This window comes from Furipterus horrens, unplaced genomic scaffold, assembly GCF_987537825.1.
Source record: "Furipterus horrens unplaced genomic scaffold, mFurHor1.1.pri manual_scaffold_7, whole genome shotgun sequence".
Classification (NCBI taxonomy): Eukaryota; Metazoa; Chordata; class Mammalia; order Chiroptera; family Furipteridae; genus Furipterus; species Furipterus horrens.
Genome location: NW_028327177.1, coordinates 27,405,878 through 27,423,039, shown reverse-complemented (window position 1 = coordinate 27,423,039; position 17,162 = coordinate 27,405,878). Strand labels below are relative to the sequence as shown.

Genomic DNA, 17,162 nt, shown 5'->3' with positions numbered 1-17,162 from the left:
CTAAGAGTAGCTCGTGGCCTCCCGACCGCTATCCCGTTGGCCTCCCAATGGCCCCTAATGTAAACTGTGATAATACAGGACAGTGCTACAGGATGGGATTAGCAGTATATTTCCAATGAGACCAACATTCAGGTCCATGTGCGTGTTTAATTCTTTCCACTTTTGTTTAACTGTGAAAAATTCTTTAAAAAATTTTTTTTAATTTATTGATTTTTAGGGAGAGAAATAGGGGGGGAAAGCATCGATTTATACATTTATTGGTTGCTTTTTATATGTGCCCTGGTTGGGGATCAAACTTGCAACCTTGGTGTATCAGGATGACCCTCTAATTAACTGAGCTACCCAGTCAGGGCGAAAAATTCTTTTTTATTATAATTTAGAAGTGCATCATACAGTTGCCAAATATTGTAATTTTTAAGACAACATCATTTCAAGTTAAATTTGCCATGTATTGTCTCTTTCTCTTGTCATGGAAATAGATTTCCAGAAATCTACAGTCTCACCCTTATTGTTGTATAGGGCACAGCTGTCTGCAGCAAGCAGTTCCATTTACGGAAGAAGAGTTGTATGTCTTTGCTCCCCAGTGGCAGTAACAAGCTTCTTATTGTTGCTGACATTAATATAGCTAAAATCAACAGTGAGGTAAACACTTTTGGGGACCATCTGGCAAGGATTTTAATCCAAAATGTTCTGTAAATACTGACTCCATTTGACTACCCAAGACAGTAGTCCATTGACCATCAACTACCTTTTTATTTCAGTTTTAAGCAATAATGAAACAGCAAAATAGTAAACTGTAGACTCAGTTCTTTCACCTTGCTCTCAAAATATTTTTAGTTTCATACACGAGTCCAGGAAACGTACATTCTCTGAGGAAGCTTTTAATGCCTTGTGAAGTCACCAGTAGGAGTAAATGGGCCTGGATAGTTTGAGTCATTAAGTATCTGGTGGATAGACCATATTTGGAATCTCTTCATTATCTGTTGGGAAATACATTTTCTTTTTTTAAATGAGAGACAGAAGTATGGGATTGAGGTCATTTTCCCTGTATATTTCAGAGTTTCTTTGTAAAAATCATTTTGCAGTATGACCTCATTAAGACTTGTAAACTCTTGTCACAAGAAAAGGCAAAACTAGGATGATGATGGGGCACTTTATCCAGTCCCAGACCTGACTTCTAGAGTCTTCTACAAGCTTGCATGGAAAGGAATGACTGGGGATTATTTCACAGCTGTGAAGCACCCAGAGGAGAGAGTGACTGTTGTGCTGTTAAAGGTCTGTCTGTCCCCCACTGACAATAAATTTTATATATTGAAACGCAGCTTTGGAGGAAAGTGTACTGAAGATTCCTTAAGCTTTTTACAAGACACTGAAAAGCTTTTCACAAGCCAGTGCTCTGCTAATGCGAATTCTTGATGTCTAAACATAAAGGTCCTTTATGAAGCTAATTTTAAATGTGAATTTTAATACAGAGTGTTTGGAGAAAGGGAGTGCAGCTGGACCATTAAAGCATGGTACTTTGCCATTTTTAAGTAATGAAAAATACTGATCAAGAATGTTATAAAGATTTCAGCATACATAATGTGATTGTCTTTAATCATAACCTATAACCACAACCCTGTTAAAGACAATGGCATACCTATTAAACTGTGGCACATTTTAATTATTTCCATCCTGAACAGGATATTGAAGAGCTTATTATCTAAAGGTCAGAATAATGCCCAAGACATGGCCAAGCCCAATGAGTGTCAGATGAATGGAATGTTGGATGACTTCATAGTTATGAAATTATTTCATTTCTCATGATAATTCCTGGCTTGCCAAAGTTAGTGAATTTTAAGAACTCTGAGAACAGATTTTAAGATAAATGTGAAATAATCCATACTTTTGGAGTCCGGGACTTCCCTTCAGGCATTAGTTCATATTTGACTTGCTGGACTTACACTTGGGGATAAAATGAGTTAGCACAAGGTCTTAGATACCACACTCCCGTACTGGGAAAGAAAACCAACTTGCACAGCTTTGGCTGGCTCATGTTTCTTGTTGTACAGGCACTAAGAAGCAGCGGTTGCCATGAAATACCTTATTTAACCTTTATGAAAATGTTTTCTTAGTATGGCAAGGCAGTTAAATGAAAATAAATAAAACTTTTGGATTTTTTTATATCCATCTGTTGATTTCCTTTTTTTTCTTTTCTTTTTTTTTTTTTTTTTTGCCAATTGATATGTAGGGATAACAATTAAAATGGTCTAAATTGCCACAATGATTAAAAATAAAGATTGCACGAAACTACTTGATCTTTTCTTAGGGCACATGTCGGCATGTCTTCTACTTCACATTAAACTAAATTTTGCTGAATGATTAATGTTACATTTGAGAAATATTTAAAAGAAAGTTTTTGTTTAAACTTTGGCTGGGTGTCTCTATTGTTTATATTTGTATTTAGTCAAAATTGATTTTCAAACAAAACCTGACAATTGGGCTCAAAATATATACCCAAATCTGAATGACTACCAAGCAATATCTCTAGTTCATTATCTTATTGGCTTCCATTTCTCAGCTCATATAAATTATTCTTTGTTACTTCCATCAAACATCCTTTTATCTCTTCCACTGAAGAATTAGATCCAATGAAGAGCATGACAACCATTGACTATCATTCTGTCAAAAAAGTGTATCTGTGCAGCACCAAAATCTCCTGCCTGATAGTGCAACTCAATTAAGCAATTAAAGTTTTTATTTATTTTATTATTTAAAAAGAAAATGTGAATTGTGTTATATTTTATAGACACATACACCAGCCTTTTCTGTACATACACACATATCTAATTTCTCTGAATTTTTACTTTTCAGCCCTTTGTGGTAGTATCAGGGGTGAATACTCTCAAAGACTATCACGTATTCTGGACATAAGGGAGCTATTAGTATCACAGTTCATATTTTTTCAATCTCATGTCATTTGAATATAGGGAAGGCTACATCCTTTAGAAACATGAAAATAATAGATGTGTAATGTGAAATGATTTCTTTAAAATAAACCTGTATATAATTTCATAATTTTTTACTGTGTGCATTTATATCTGATTTCATAATTGATAGAATCCAAAAAAATTATGCATAAAATTATATATTTTAATATATGAATTTGTTCATTAAATCTTTTTGGAAAAACTTTTTGTCATGTAACTACTTTAGATTCAGATAATTTTTAGCAAAAAAATTTTTAGCAAAAATTTTAAGCATTCCATTGTTTTATAGATAAATAATGTATAAATAAAAAGTATTTACTATTTACCCTACTCTTGGCTTTTTTTAAATTTATTTTTCTCTAAGTATGTGAATTCCAGCCAAAGTAAAGAGACTAATGCCTGAATAGTGGAAAATGGATTTCTATTTATAATCATTTATGAAAAACAAATATTTTTTATTTTGAAAAAATTCTATGACTTGGTTATATGATAGATATATTAAAATGTTGATTGAGCCTTAATGTTTGCTAGCAATGTGTAACATTTGACATTCTATTTCGTCGGCAGCCGTCCGTCTCGAGAGACGATGGTGTAGCTTCTTAAGAGTCTATCTGCACCGCCGAGAATGGCTGTGCAGTCCGACTCGGGAGTGACACGGTATCTGTCTCCTCCCGTGTTGAATCGACATCTTGCGATGACGCTGGAGTATCCTCTCCAGTGAAGCTGAAGCTACAGAGCCTGGGCAGGGTGATATGGAGGGTCTGCTGTTGCCCATGCAGCAGACCCCCCCTCTCTTCGCAGCTGAAGGATCCAAGGGAAAGACGGAGTCAATACAGCTTGGCTTCAGGTGCGCCGCAGGAGTTGCCGGTGTTGACTACAACGTCAAACCGCCTTAGGGACTCCGGCTCTGGATTTTCTGTCGGGGTTTACTCCCTTAGCCTTTCCCCTGAAGAGGTATGCCGCAAGGCAGCGGAGGTTTTTTGGAGTCAGAGTTTTCCTTCTCTGATGTGCCCTGACTGGAAGATCGAACCAGCGACACTTAGCTCGCAGGCCGACGCTCAATCCACTGAGCCAAACCAGCCAGGGGGTATTTGACATTCTATTTACCCATAGAAATTCAAATGATTTATCATAAAGTTTACAATGAAATGACACATGTGCACTATTTTAAAGCTATGAAGACATATCAATAGCATTATTTCTTTTTTATATTAATTATGTGTATGTTGCCTTTCTTTCATACCTATGACATTTTCTCTTATATTTCCTCATCTGTTTGTCTTTTTGCTCTGCATAATTGTGTTTTCAAGTTTTTTTCTTAGTACTTATCCATACTTGCTCTACTTTGATCACTGTACAATGGATTGTTATTCTGCGAATGCAGTTTTAGTTTCCTTGTATCTGTTTCTTACTTAATTCTTTTTTATATCATTTGGTGGGGTTTTTTTTTTTAACTTAGTCTGTTTTCCATTTATACCAAACTACTCTTTCCTCTCAGTGTTTTTCTACAGTTTTATAGAAATCGTGTAACTTTGCATACTTTAGAGAAAACCCAAAACTTTCCTGGTGTTTTTTCCTTCAGTTCTGCAATAGGGTGCTTACATTAACTAGTCTCTTCTTTATTCTTTTTGGGGGGGACAGAGTGTGCTATTCTCTTTGCTTTCTAGTATTTTTTCATAGATCTCTGGCTGCTTCTCATTTTGTTTTTGCTGTTTATTAATGATTACATTAAATGGATAGCCCTTGGTTATACTATATCAGTTGAGGAATGGTGAAATTTTTATTCTCGTGTCTCCAGCTACAGGGCAAGATGATAAAGTCAATTCCTATTGCATTTCCCATTTTCTAGCTGGCGTTTCCTAATACTTCTCAATTGTACAGAGGGAAAGGCGTCCACTTTCTTTCATGCTTCTCTGATACCCTGAATTGTCAACATTCCTGAAAATCTACAATTTCCTTCATTCACAGCTACTGTTTTTGTTGTGTGTTTTTCCTGACTTTATCTTCATCTTGTGATCACCACTTAAATACAAAAGGGAATGGTCTTTTGTTTCCCGGGAGATGCTATCTTTCAGCAGACACAGACCAGGGAGGCAGTGAAGAGCACTATTTCCAACATTCCGACACCTGTCAGTGGCTTTGTTTCAGTGTCTTTAAGGCTTCAGTCAGGGAGTTTGTACAGAAAGAACCCCTCCAAGTTAGGTTGTTGCCTGCTTTTGTCTATCAGAAATATCAGTCACATATGTCTTTTACTCTTTTTTCAGTGTGTCTTTTTTCATGTTATTTGGGAAACTAAAATACAGTAGTCCCTCTCTATATCACAGTTCACTTATCTCAGCCTCACTGTATTGCGGGATTTTTAAAAATATTATATTTAATTATTTATCGCCGATTTTTTGCTATATTGTGGGATTTTGCGGTACTGTATACGTATGTTGTTAAAGTTACATAGGTTTAAGAGTGTAGAATATGTTTAAGAACATAAGTAGTGTTTATAAACATGTGAAAAAGGTTAATAAGGGAGTGGGAAAGGTTAATAAGGGACTGGGAGTGGTTTATAAGTGTGTGGAAGGGTTTATAAAGCCTTAAAATATATATAAATGCTAAAACAAATGTAAGGTTCCTTCGCAAATTTTCACCTACCGCGGGGGGTGGAGGGTGGTCTAGAACATAATACCTGCGATAAGTGAGAGAATACTGTATGCCTCTGGTCAATCTTTTAAGTTCCCCAAGCAGAATAACCTCTGGAGTCCTACAATTTTTTCCTTCCTCGCATAAAATGTTGCGGTATAATTTTTCTTGTTAAATATCTGTTTCTCTCACTATATTGTGAAAATTTTCAGTGCCAGTAATGTGTCTCATTCATCTCTATGTTCACAATGTGTGGCACCATTAACTGGCTTATGGTAAACATGCAATAGATAGAGATCCTAAAAATGTCTTCTAAACTGGAAAACAAACTATTGCCCCAGGGAAGAAACTGCTCCAAGAATCATGTAAATAAGTAATATAGCAAGCCAGGGCCTGTGTGAGGAGCTTTGGAGGCTCCAGAGGTGAACTGAGGATCAGGCCGCCCTCTTGGCAACGTGCCAGGGCTGCCAATGGGACAGCTGTGACACCAGTGGGGCACATGGGGAGGCTTCATGTAGAAGGCTGAGTTTTTAAAAGAGAAATACATCTTTTTATTGGAAATGCAGCTCTGTGTGCTTCCTATTAGACCATTTTCATTTTAATAACATTAATTTTATCTGATTGCAAAATAATACATATTTATAATATGAAATTTGGAAATGACATAGAAGCACACACAAAAAAAAGGAAATTTAAAACACATAACCCCAACACAAGTTGGCACTGTTAGAATTCAGGTGTATTTCTAGCCATCTTCTCTCTTAAAAACAGGCATATATACTTTTTGTTTACTTTACAAAAATGGGATGCATACTTCACTTATGCTTTTGTAATGTGCTCCTTTTCAATTAGCCTGTTGATAGCTGTGATTTCTTTTCAGTGGCTTGAGAGGAATCTACAGTGGAAGCATGGTTAAGAATAGAGACTCTGAGCAAGCCTATACCTCGCCCTCCCCAACACTGAGGCCTTGGGCGGTTCACTCAACCTTTCTGTCTCACAGTTTGTTTTTTCATCTGTAAGGCTAAACAAAAGCATCTACCTTATAAGATTGTTTTAAGAGGACTTCCGGCCAAGATGGAGGCCTAGACTGACATGCTCAGTCTCCCGTCACAACTAAGAAGGAATACAACTACCGCAAAACCAGCAATAACCAGAAGTTCCAGAAAATAAAGCTACCTGGAAGTCCAACGTATGAAGTTATAAACAAGTGGTGCTCGTCTGGACGGGTAGGAGGGGCGAAGCTGGGGCAGAGAGGTCAAGCTGTGCTGTCTGTGGCAGCAGCAGTGGCGACCAGCAGCGAGACTACAATAAGCACAGACACCCATATTTAAGGGGAGACGAGAAGCGCCTGGGAGCACCCCCAGCTGCAGACCAAACCTGTCAGCTTACGATTCCAACGCCAGGGAAGGCAGACCCCCATTGCCTAGGACTGTGAGGCCCAGAGGGTGTGGGGACAGAAGCGGGTGGCTCTCAGTCTCTCAGCAGAGAGAAAACTGCAGGAATCCATCTTGGATCCCCGCCCCCACACAAAGCACCACAGTGTGGTGAGAAGGGTCGCCTGGTAGTGATGAGTGCACGGGGCTCTGCCCCCTATAGTGTAAGAGGTGTGACAGCCCCCCCGCCCCCCAGGAAGCAAAAAACTGCCAGGATGGCAGGGTTAAATGATAAGAGATCCCAATCATACAGCTGACCAGAAAGCAAATACATGAATTAACGGACGAACACATAGATAACCTTTCTGAGGCTCAGTTCAGAACTATAGTTATAAGAGAGCTTACAGAAATAACAGCAGGACTTAAGACGGAGAAGGAAAGAAGGCTAGTCCTGCTCAAATGAATGAAAACACATATGAAACAAGTGGTGAGGGAAGGAAAACCAGGGATCAAATCAACAAATCAGAACATAGGGAAGGAGCAGTCAACCAGTGCAGAAAGAGGAAACAAAAAGTGAGGAAAATGAGGAGAAGCTCAGAAACCTCTGGGACAACTATAAGAGAGCGACATCCGAATTACAGAATTGCCAGAAGGTGAAGAAGAAGAACTAGAAATTCAGAAATCATGTGAAAAAAATAATGAAGCAGAACTTCTCTAACTTGGGGAAGGAAATAGACTTACAGGTCCAGGAAGCATAGAGAGTTCCAAATAAACTGGACCCAGGGAGAACCATACCAAGACACATTATAATCAGAATCTCAAAAATTAAAGATAAAGAGAGAATCTTAAAAGCAGCAAGAGAGAAGAAGAGAATTATGTACAAAGGGGCCCAATTAGACTGTCAGCTGATTTCTCAAAGGAGACTCTGAAGGCAAGAAGGGACTGGCAAGAAATATTCAAAGTAATGAAAATCAAAAACCTACAGCCACAATTACTCTATCCAGCGAAGCTGTCATTCAGAATAGAAGGACAGAGAAAGTGTTTCCAGGACAAAGTAAAACTGAAGGAGTTCATTAGATCCAAACCACTGTTACATGAGATGTTAAAGGGACTTGTTTAGAAGAAGGAGGATCAAAACTATGAACATTAAAATGAAAACTGTATCACAACAACCAACAACAGAAGCTAGGAAATTGAAATAAAGGCAAACTAAGTAGGCAACGAGAGTAGGAAAAGAATTATAGGTGTGGGGAACATATAGGGGGGAGGTCAGCAGGGAGAGGCAAGAGGGGAAAGGGAGGGAGACGATGCAGGAAATAAGAAGTATGGTAGGAGGGAGTGGAGTAGACAGGAAGATGTTGAGAAGAACTATATGCACAACCAATGGGTATGGACTAAGGGGGGGGTGACAGCTGGAGGGAGAGGGGTCACTGGGTGGAGGAGAGCAGAGGAAAAAGAAGTTGGGACAACTGTAACAGCATAATCAATAAAACATTAAAAAAAGATTGTTTTAAGAAATAAAGATATTAAAAGCCTCCAGTGCTTGGCGCCTAGTGCGTATCTAATAAAGGATAGCTAATATTGATTTTACTATATTTTATTTGATCAATTTCCTATTAATGTCAGATTTTCATTATTAAAAGAATGCTGAAATAAACATACATCTAGATAAGTCTTTGAATGTATCTATAGTTACTATGTTAGGATAAATTCCCATATAGAATTGATAAACCAATGAGAATCTGAAACTAAGATTTGTCATACAAGGATTACTCTCCAGCTACAATTTTCATTCTAGCCAACATTTTGTGATTGTGCTAGGTTTCCCTCTTTTGTAAGAGACTGATTTATGCTGATTGCATAGTGTTGTGGCCTTTGTCGAATTCAAGCAGTCTTGAGGGAAAACCTACAAGCACTCATCTTGTGGAAGAGGAAACCACCCGGCACGGAATGACAGTGAAGCCTCCCTTGTATCATCTCCTGAAAGGTTGATTTGGAAAGCTTTCTTTCTCTTTCTTCTTTTTCTTCCAAAATACAACGCCCAAGAGTAGCCCAAGTTGTCCACTAGAAAATAATTCCGTTTGATTTATTTTCACTGGATCATCCTTTTAGGTGTGACATTGTGTTCTATAGATATAAAATAATACAGGATCCTCAGAGTTCCAGTACTGAATCAGGGTGACACCAAACATCAGCCATTATCTCGAAATTTTTCTACCTCTTTCTTAGCATTATTTCCAGTACTCTAAATATCCTAAAATTCAGCTGCCTTGAGAAAACAATAATGAGCAACATAATTCATTTTAGTTTTATGTTAATTTGTTGGTGTGACATACACAGTCTGTTTTAACTTACACATTTCAAATATGCAGTCTTACTTTAACCTGTTGAATTTAATATGTAGCTTTCCAGATATTATTTTAGATAGACAAAAAATTTAATATTTTAACTTAATTTTCACTCATGATGCTCACCTAGTATATCATTTGGGATCTACTTTATGTTTTAATCTAAATACTATAGTATCTGAATTATGGATCAGAGGGATTACCTTGATTTTTAGTTTAATCTAGTATCATTATCCATGTAAGGCCTATCTCTTGTTAAAGTTCATTCCAAGTAGGAATCTTTTCTAAATAGTTTGGTGTGATATTCATTTTATGATATTATTTTATATGTAAAGATCATTATTAAATTGTTTGAACATTACTTTGGGTTATTATTTCCTAATTTATTTATTTATTCAATACAGTACACTAAGCTCTAGGGATATAGACATAAGTTCAAAGTTTAAAAAATAAATATGGTACCTAAGCTTTAATATATATTAAAATGCATACATATATATGTAATAAGTATATTAAAATATACAATATATTCAGTAGTTCATGTCTCCTGGATTACATGTTAATTTTTTAGAACTTCTAAAATTTTTACAAAAAATACAATGGATTGGGAAAAGTTTTGAAGTTCTTTAGATTTTCAATTTCTTTTTTAGAACATTATGTATTGCTGTATAGCACATTGTTATAAAATGCAAAAAAAATAAATGAATCTGAAGACAAATTTTTATTTTTTAATTATTAGCTAGAAATAACCTTGATAACAATTTAACATTAAATAATGAAATAAACTTCACAGAAAGGTATCAAGTTTCTTCATGCATAGTTAAGATATAATTTTTAAATCTTTTTAACTATCTCCTTTCTCTTTCTCGGTATGCCCTGTTTTCCTATATTTCATAGATTTTATCTTGTTTTTCTTTCCTCTCTAACCTATCAATACAGGAATTCTCCCTTTGGACATGACTGTGGGTGGTCCTGAGAGCTGGTCCCCAGTCCCCTGATCAGTAATTCAGTTTTAAGTTTTATTTTGTGTTGGGGAAAAAAAAAAGAGTGGAAAGCTGTATATACACCCTTTTGAGGTCTTCAGTGGAAAAACTACAAATCTAGTCTCCCTGCCAGCACAGCAGTGGGGGCAAGGTTAGGGGAGGGGGCAGGGGGTCTGCTGGAAAAAAATGAAAATGTAGGCCCTTGGGACCTTCCAATGAGTGTGGTCACTGTACAACCTGCCTTATTGCTTAGTTTCAGTTTCCATTGAAAAGTTCAAATAAGAGTAGTTCCTATTTTATTTTTTTTCCCAATGGAAAATATCATACACGAGCTAAGTAGGCCAAAGAGAAAGAAAAGCCTGAATAGAAAAGATGGCAGGGGAAATGAGTCAGTGAGGGAAATTTAATAGAAGAGAGGGGAAAGAAAATTTCCAAATTGATAAGAAAACATAAAAATGCCTTGGGCTCCAGGGGAAAGGGATAGTGATTCCTTGATGAGCCCCCTGCTTTCCCTCTCCCGTGTTTCTGGACCGCAGTGCCTCTCATCCTGACTATTGCAGTTGTCCTGCCTCACACTCCACTCCCACCTCACCTATACGGAAGGCTTCAGTGGCGACGCACTTAATTCCTGGAAAAGGCACCAGTTCCTTAACGTAGTAAATTAGTGCTGGCCGCAATCTAGCTCTGTCTGTCTGACTGTCTTCCCTCCTTTCTTCATGTTCCCTTTCCTCTAACTAACTTTACCCCAAGTATGCTTCTGACTTTCACATGCCAGATTGTCCCTTTGGCCCAGAAATGGATGCTCATCTTCACAAGCTGAAATCTTCTAATCACATCAGCCTAGAAGCCCTCCCTTCTCTAGACTCCTGTATCGTTGTGTACTCTGACGTCTTACTGGTTGTTTGTATGTCCCTTACTTTCCCTATATGATCTTAAGCTTCTTAAGCTCTTCCTTGAGCTCTTCCTTCTTTTGTCATCCACAGTGCCTAGTATATTGCCTTCCTTCTAGTACTTGAGTAACAAAAATATATTGGATAAATGATAGAAGGAAATCTCATTAGGATTAGGTAGTCTAACACATTTCAAATTCTTACGCCTGATTTTATAGTTTCTTCTCACTTGGTATCCGAGGGTATCTGCCTAGTGCCCCAATCAATTCCACCATAGGAAGGAGGACTAAAGAAAGCATGACTCCTGAATTCCTTTTTGTAGATTTCCTCTCTTAGGAATGTAATTGCTCTCCTAATAAATTATATACATCTAATTGCCAATGATATTTAGATGCTTTTTAACAGTAGGCCAAACATTACAAACATTCTGCTGGCGATGCATGTGGAGAGAAGTGTTATATTTTTCTCCTACTTAACTTTTCTGTGTGAACTAAATCCAAATGTATCTGAACTTGTGTAATTCAAAGAAAATATTCGTGCCAACATTTTGGGAACAAATAGCTGCCAAGTGAAACCTGACAGCCTACTCCTCAGCGACATCCAGTCATTAAAAGCTGTGTACACAGAGTGAATAGCTACCTAAAACTGAGCTCGTATACAAATGGGAACACTGCTCAATTAAAATTATGTGGTGTATGTTAAAATTTCTTTAGAAGCTATGAAATTTTCAAAAACAATGTAGCTGAGCCTGACCTTGTGTACCTTAATCCTTTTTTTTTTTTTTTTTGTCATTTCTAGCTACTAGTCTCTCCAAAGAAAATAACTTTCTTGTTTCTTTAGCTCTCTGTGAGCTGGGGCTGTACTCCCAGCTGCTGCTATAAAACTGAAATGGTTCCAAACACCACTATTGTGTTTCTTTTTTTTTTTTTCCTGTAACTAATATTTAAACATCAAAGATACTTTGGTACTTTTATGTTAGAGTGTATATACGACCAAATTTTCCCTCAAAGTATTTGCTGTCTAGAATGTTTTTTGTTGTTTTGTTTTGTTTTTTGGGTGAGTTGTTTTGTATTTTTGTTGTTGTTTTTGCTGTTAGCCTTCTTGTTTTAGAAGTCTTCTGAGTGGCAGGTAGCATTTTGATGACCGGCAGTTGTGTGGATGAAGAACTGGAGTGAGGCCATATTAGAAGTTTTTTTTTTTTTAATATTAAGATATATAAAAACAAACCAAAGAAAGCTCTCTCTTAATTCTCCACCAAAAATCGTATTGTGCCCTGGCTAGGTGGCTCAGTTAGTTGGAACATCATCCTGTACACCAGGAGGTTGTAGGTTTGATCCCTGGTCGGGGTGCTTATAGGAGACAACCAATGGATATTTTCTTCTCTCTCTCTCTCCCTGCTTAATATACGTATCCTCAGATGAGGACTAAAAAAATCATATTGTGATGACTAATGACCTTGGGAAACTTTTTATGTACTTTACAAGGGCTCCTCCTAAAGCTACAACTGAAAAATAATCTTTTTATCAGAAGACTTTTATTGTTATGTCAATTCCCATGCAAATCCTTAATGTAGTTATTTTAAAGACCAGGTATGATAGCTCTTGCAGAATGTTTTCAAAGTTTTATTTATCTGTTAATTGAGAAAATGTTTCATGTGATTAGCCTTTGGTTAGATCTTTTAAAAATTTATATGTGATAGGAGAGAAAATATTAAGTTTATATAGCATGTAAATGTTTTTCCTAAAATGTCAGTTTTATCTCCTTATATTTAGTAATCATATAGAACATTCTTTATTGTCATATAAGCATGTATCCTAAAGAAACAGTAATTATTATGTTGCTGTGGAATACTTGATCAGTTAAATTGATTTTCTTAGTTGCATTTTGTGGGTAAGAGTGGAAATGGAAAACATTCGATGACCATGAAAGAAATCTAATATTACCAGAAGTGGCAGCACTATATGAATAAATATGGATGGGAATCAGGAGAGTCAACTGGTAAAAGTTACAATCAATACATACTAGAAAAATAGAACAAAGACATTTTCTATACATTCAAAAAGTTGAAGGTGTTTCTGATTTGATATATATACTCTCATAAGGAGAGTATATTAAATGAACTGTATCATCAAATTGCTCTTTTGTTCTTCATCAAAAAAAAAAAGAAGAAGAAGAAGAATGGCAATTTGGGTCAAAAATAATGCCACAAACCAAATTTAGCTTTAATTACTGTCTAGCCATAAGAAGGGATGAACTATCAGCCAAGACCAAGGTTCTTTGATCTCATATTTCAACCTTTTTGTCCTCCAGATGAATGAAATGCTTATTTCTCAAATGTTCAACAGGCCTTTTACCATTTGATAGGACAATTATTTTTAAGAAGGTTTAAGATGTGATCTGGAAAACCACATTGACTCTATGTGGCATATTTGCTATTCTTAGCCTGGTTGAATAAGCTGGAAGTGGATGAATAATGCAGGTTAGAAAGAAAACAGATGCTAAATATTACAAATAGGAAGGTTTCCCAGCACGGAGACGTTCATTTTAGGACGAGATTTTTGTTGGCACTTTTGGCATTATGACGATTATTGTTTTTCCCTCCAGCTGTTACACATCTGTATAGAAGGTTGGGGCAATTGGCGTTGGTCAGAGCCCTTCAGCGTGGACCATGCCGGGACTTTCATTAGAACTATTCAGTACAAAGGTCGAACTGCTTCACTCATCATCAAGGTTCAGCAGCTCAGCGGAGTGCAAAAGCAGGTACGTTCCTTTGCATTCACAGCCCAGACACCTCTTCATTATTTCATGTACTTAATAGAAGAGAAACTTAAAGAAATGAAAATAACAATAAAAAGAATCACAGTGGCATGCCTTGTTGTACCTACTAGAGCCCTGCACCTGAGCACTTAGTAAGTGCTTGTTGATGATCCTGATGATGATGGTGATGGTTTCAGACCCCTTGTCCCAGCCTTTTACAAGAGCTGCTAACGAGCAGTAAAATTTACTGATTTTAGTTTCACCTCTTCTTCCTGTCACCACCTACCTTCTGGAGGAGGTGCTAATGAGCTGTGAAATGGCCAAAAGGCCTTTGTTGAGAAGGAAAAGAAGCAAGGGGTGCAGGGGACTCTGGGTAACCCTCTCAGAGTTGGTTCCCATAGGTGGAGGCATCCTCTGCGGCAGAGTGTTGTGACGGTCTCCTGCAACAGAGCAGACCTGGGTCTCCAGCCAGCCTCCTTTCCCTCAGAGTCCATATTCTCTGCAGTAAAAATGCGCTGCAGTCTAACTCTTGGCATATAAAACCTCAGCTCTCAGCACATATTTTTACGTATTTTATAAAACTTCCTTTTGGCTGTTTTTGAAGTTCTATGACTGCAAAGGGAAAAAAAGTATCTGACACTTTTTTTGTATTCTTAAGATGTGAAAATGTGGTTTTTAAAAGATGTTTTTCAAGCACAGAGCATATGACAAGAGTAGAAAGAAAAAAAGGAAGTATTAAAATCTGAAAACTGGCTTCACTGCACACATAATAACTGGATTTGTCATAAGAGTTTTAACATATACATCTGCATCTGGATTGTAACAGTCCATCCAGAGCCATGTGAGCTGAGGACATGATAGAACAGCACTCAGGCCCTGAAAAAGGGAAAGGGGAGCCTTCCGTGTGGAGCAGCAGTGGCTACTCCACTGCTCTGTGCCAGGAGGTAAGTAGGAAGCCACCGGTGAAGTGAACAGTAGGGCCCATACTGTATATGTTCTTGTCCGCACCTAAGCAGGGAGCTGGATGGCATGTTCTCATTATTGTGGGCAACAGAAGTAAAATGAGAACTATAACAGAGGGGTCTCAGAAGAGAAGCATGGAATAGTCTTCCCAATCAGCAGATTGACCACAATGGAACTGGGTAAAATGAAAGACACGAAGTACATGACAAAAGTCTTCGCTCTTAAATTACAAATTCATATTTACCTAACAACATAGGCAACTCATAGTATGAAGGTAGTTTAGAGGTTTCACTAAGAGAATATGACTTTAGCTGCACTTTGGAAAACATGTAGGATTTGGAATAAGGGAAGGCCTTTCAAGTAGACAGTGAAGGGGACCAGCCTAACTAGTGTGAGCTTTGACCTGGAAAGTCCTAAGAACAAGAAGTGCCACAGACTCCCATCTGCCCTCAGAACTCTCTTATGTGGATGTGCTCCCAGCAGGTATCTACCTAATTAATGCAGACTGGTTTTCTGATTCTGACACTCACAGTCTTCCAAGAACACCTTGTTCACCTTCTCATTCATCAGTATGCCTGGGAAATGGTCATTCAGCATCTGTATGAAAACTCCAAGCCCTGGCTGTTGTGGCTCAATGGATTGAGCATCGGCCTGCGAGCCAAGTGTCGCTGGTTCGATTCCCAGTCAGGGCACATGACTAGGTTGCACATCAGGTCCCCAGTTGGGGCCACGAGTGAAAGGCAACCACACAGTAATATTTCTCTCCCTCTCTCCTTTCCCCTTTCTTCACAAATAAGTAAATAAATTATCTTTAAAAAAAAAAGAAAGAAAACTCCAGATAATGAGAGGCTCATTCCCTCACACAGCAGCCATTCCATTGCTCATACTTCCAGCTGTTAATGAAGTTTTTTTTCCTAATTTTGAGTCAAAATCACCATTTAGCCAGTTTTTACCATTCCTCAGAACTTGTGAGATGGGCAGAACATTCACACAACAACTTGTTGTAAGGACTCCCCTCTGTATTACAACCCTATAAAAATATAAGGGAAGCTAGAATGTTTTCCCTTAGTTTCCTTCTCTCTAGGCAGGTGGTTCTCAATGTTAAGAGTATATCACAGTCCTCTGGGCGGCTTGTTAAAACATAGGTTTCTGGGTCACACTTCTAGATTCAGTAGGTCTTGGGTGTGACGTGACCATTTGTATTTCTAACACGTTTTCAGGTGAGGCTTTGGGTCCCGAGGCCACACTTTGACTACCACAGCTCAGGTCTAAACTTTCCCAGTTTGTTCAACTCTTCTGCATGTTGTTGCTAGACCATTGACCAGTTAGTGGAATGACAGGGTTCTTCCATGAAGAAATGGTTTCCACAATGTGTTCTGGTGGGTAAGGTCATAGGCAGTTGGCTGTATGCCCTTGCTAGCTGTGTGATTCTCAGTAAGTTATTTAACCTTTGTGAGTCACTTTCCTCATCTGTAAGTTAGAGATAGTAAGTGTGCCTTCCTCAAGAAGTTAGTGTGAGGATTTAATGAGTTTGTTCATGTGAAGTGCTTACAACATGCACTGTCATAACCCAATAAACTTTCATTATGAGTACAATAATGCAATATTCCTCAGCAGGAATAGCACCCATTGGACTTGTTTTACTATAATAGTGCCTCATTCTTTCATAGATGTTACATATTTTCAAGAAATGATACTAAATTTCAGGGATAAATTAACACATATAATGTTCCAAAGCAGATATGACACATTATAGTAGAATACCGTAAGTCAAAAAAGTTGGTCATGAAAAATACATTTTTAAAAAAACTCTCACAAATGTTACCCACCTTTTTTTTTTATTATTATTGTAAAAGATTTCCCAGAACTACTACTTATTACCTATATGACCGTAGGCAAATTCCTTTGTTTTATAATTTTTTTTTTTTAATCCTCACTGAAGAACATTTTTTCGTTGGTTTTTAGAGAGGGAGGAGGGGAGAGAAAGACACATTAATTGATTGCCTCCCATACATGCCTGGCCAGAGGATTGAACACACCACCTTCTGGTCATAGGACAACACTCCAAACAACTGAGCCACACTGGCCAGGGTGGCAAATTTCTTAATCTCTTCATTGTTTATATTCCTTTTGTAAAAGAAAGCACCCAATAAATATTAGTTCACTCTTGTTATTCTTATGTTAACGATTATAAAATATTTCTGAAAACACAGAAAAGTCGAATGAAAAAAATAAAAATTAACCATAA

At 37.5% G+C, this 17,162-nt stretch overlaps 1 protein-coding gene across 1 annotated transcript in view; it reads left to right on the top strand.

Moving 5' to 3' along the window:
- Window positions 1-17,162, top strand: part of VPS13B (vacuolar protein sorting 13 homolog B) — a 714,607-nt gene that overhangs the window by 637,082 nt on the left and 60,363 nt on the right. The window contains exon 44 of the mRNA XM_090283521.1: window positions 13,799-13,954. Coding sequence (XP_090139647.1) covers window positions 13,799-13,954 — 156 coding nt within the window. The remainder of the gene's footprint in view (window positions 1-13,798; window positions 13,955-17,162) is intronic.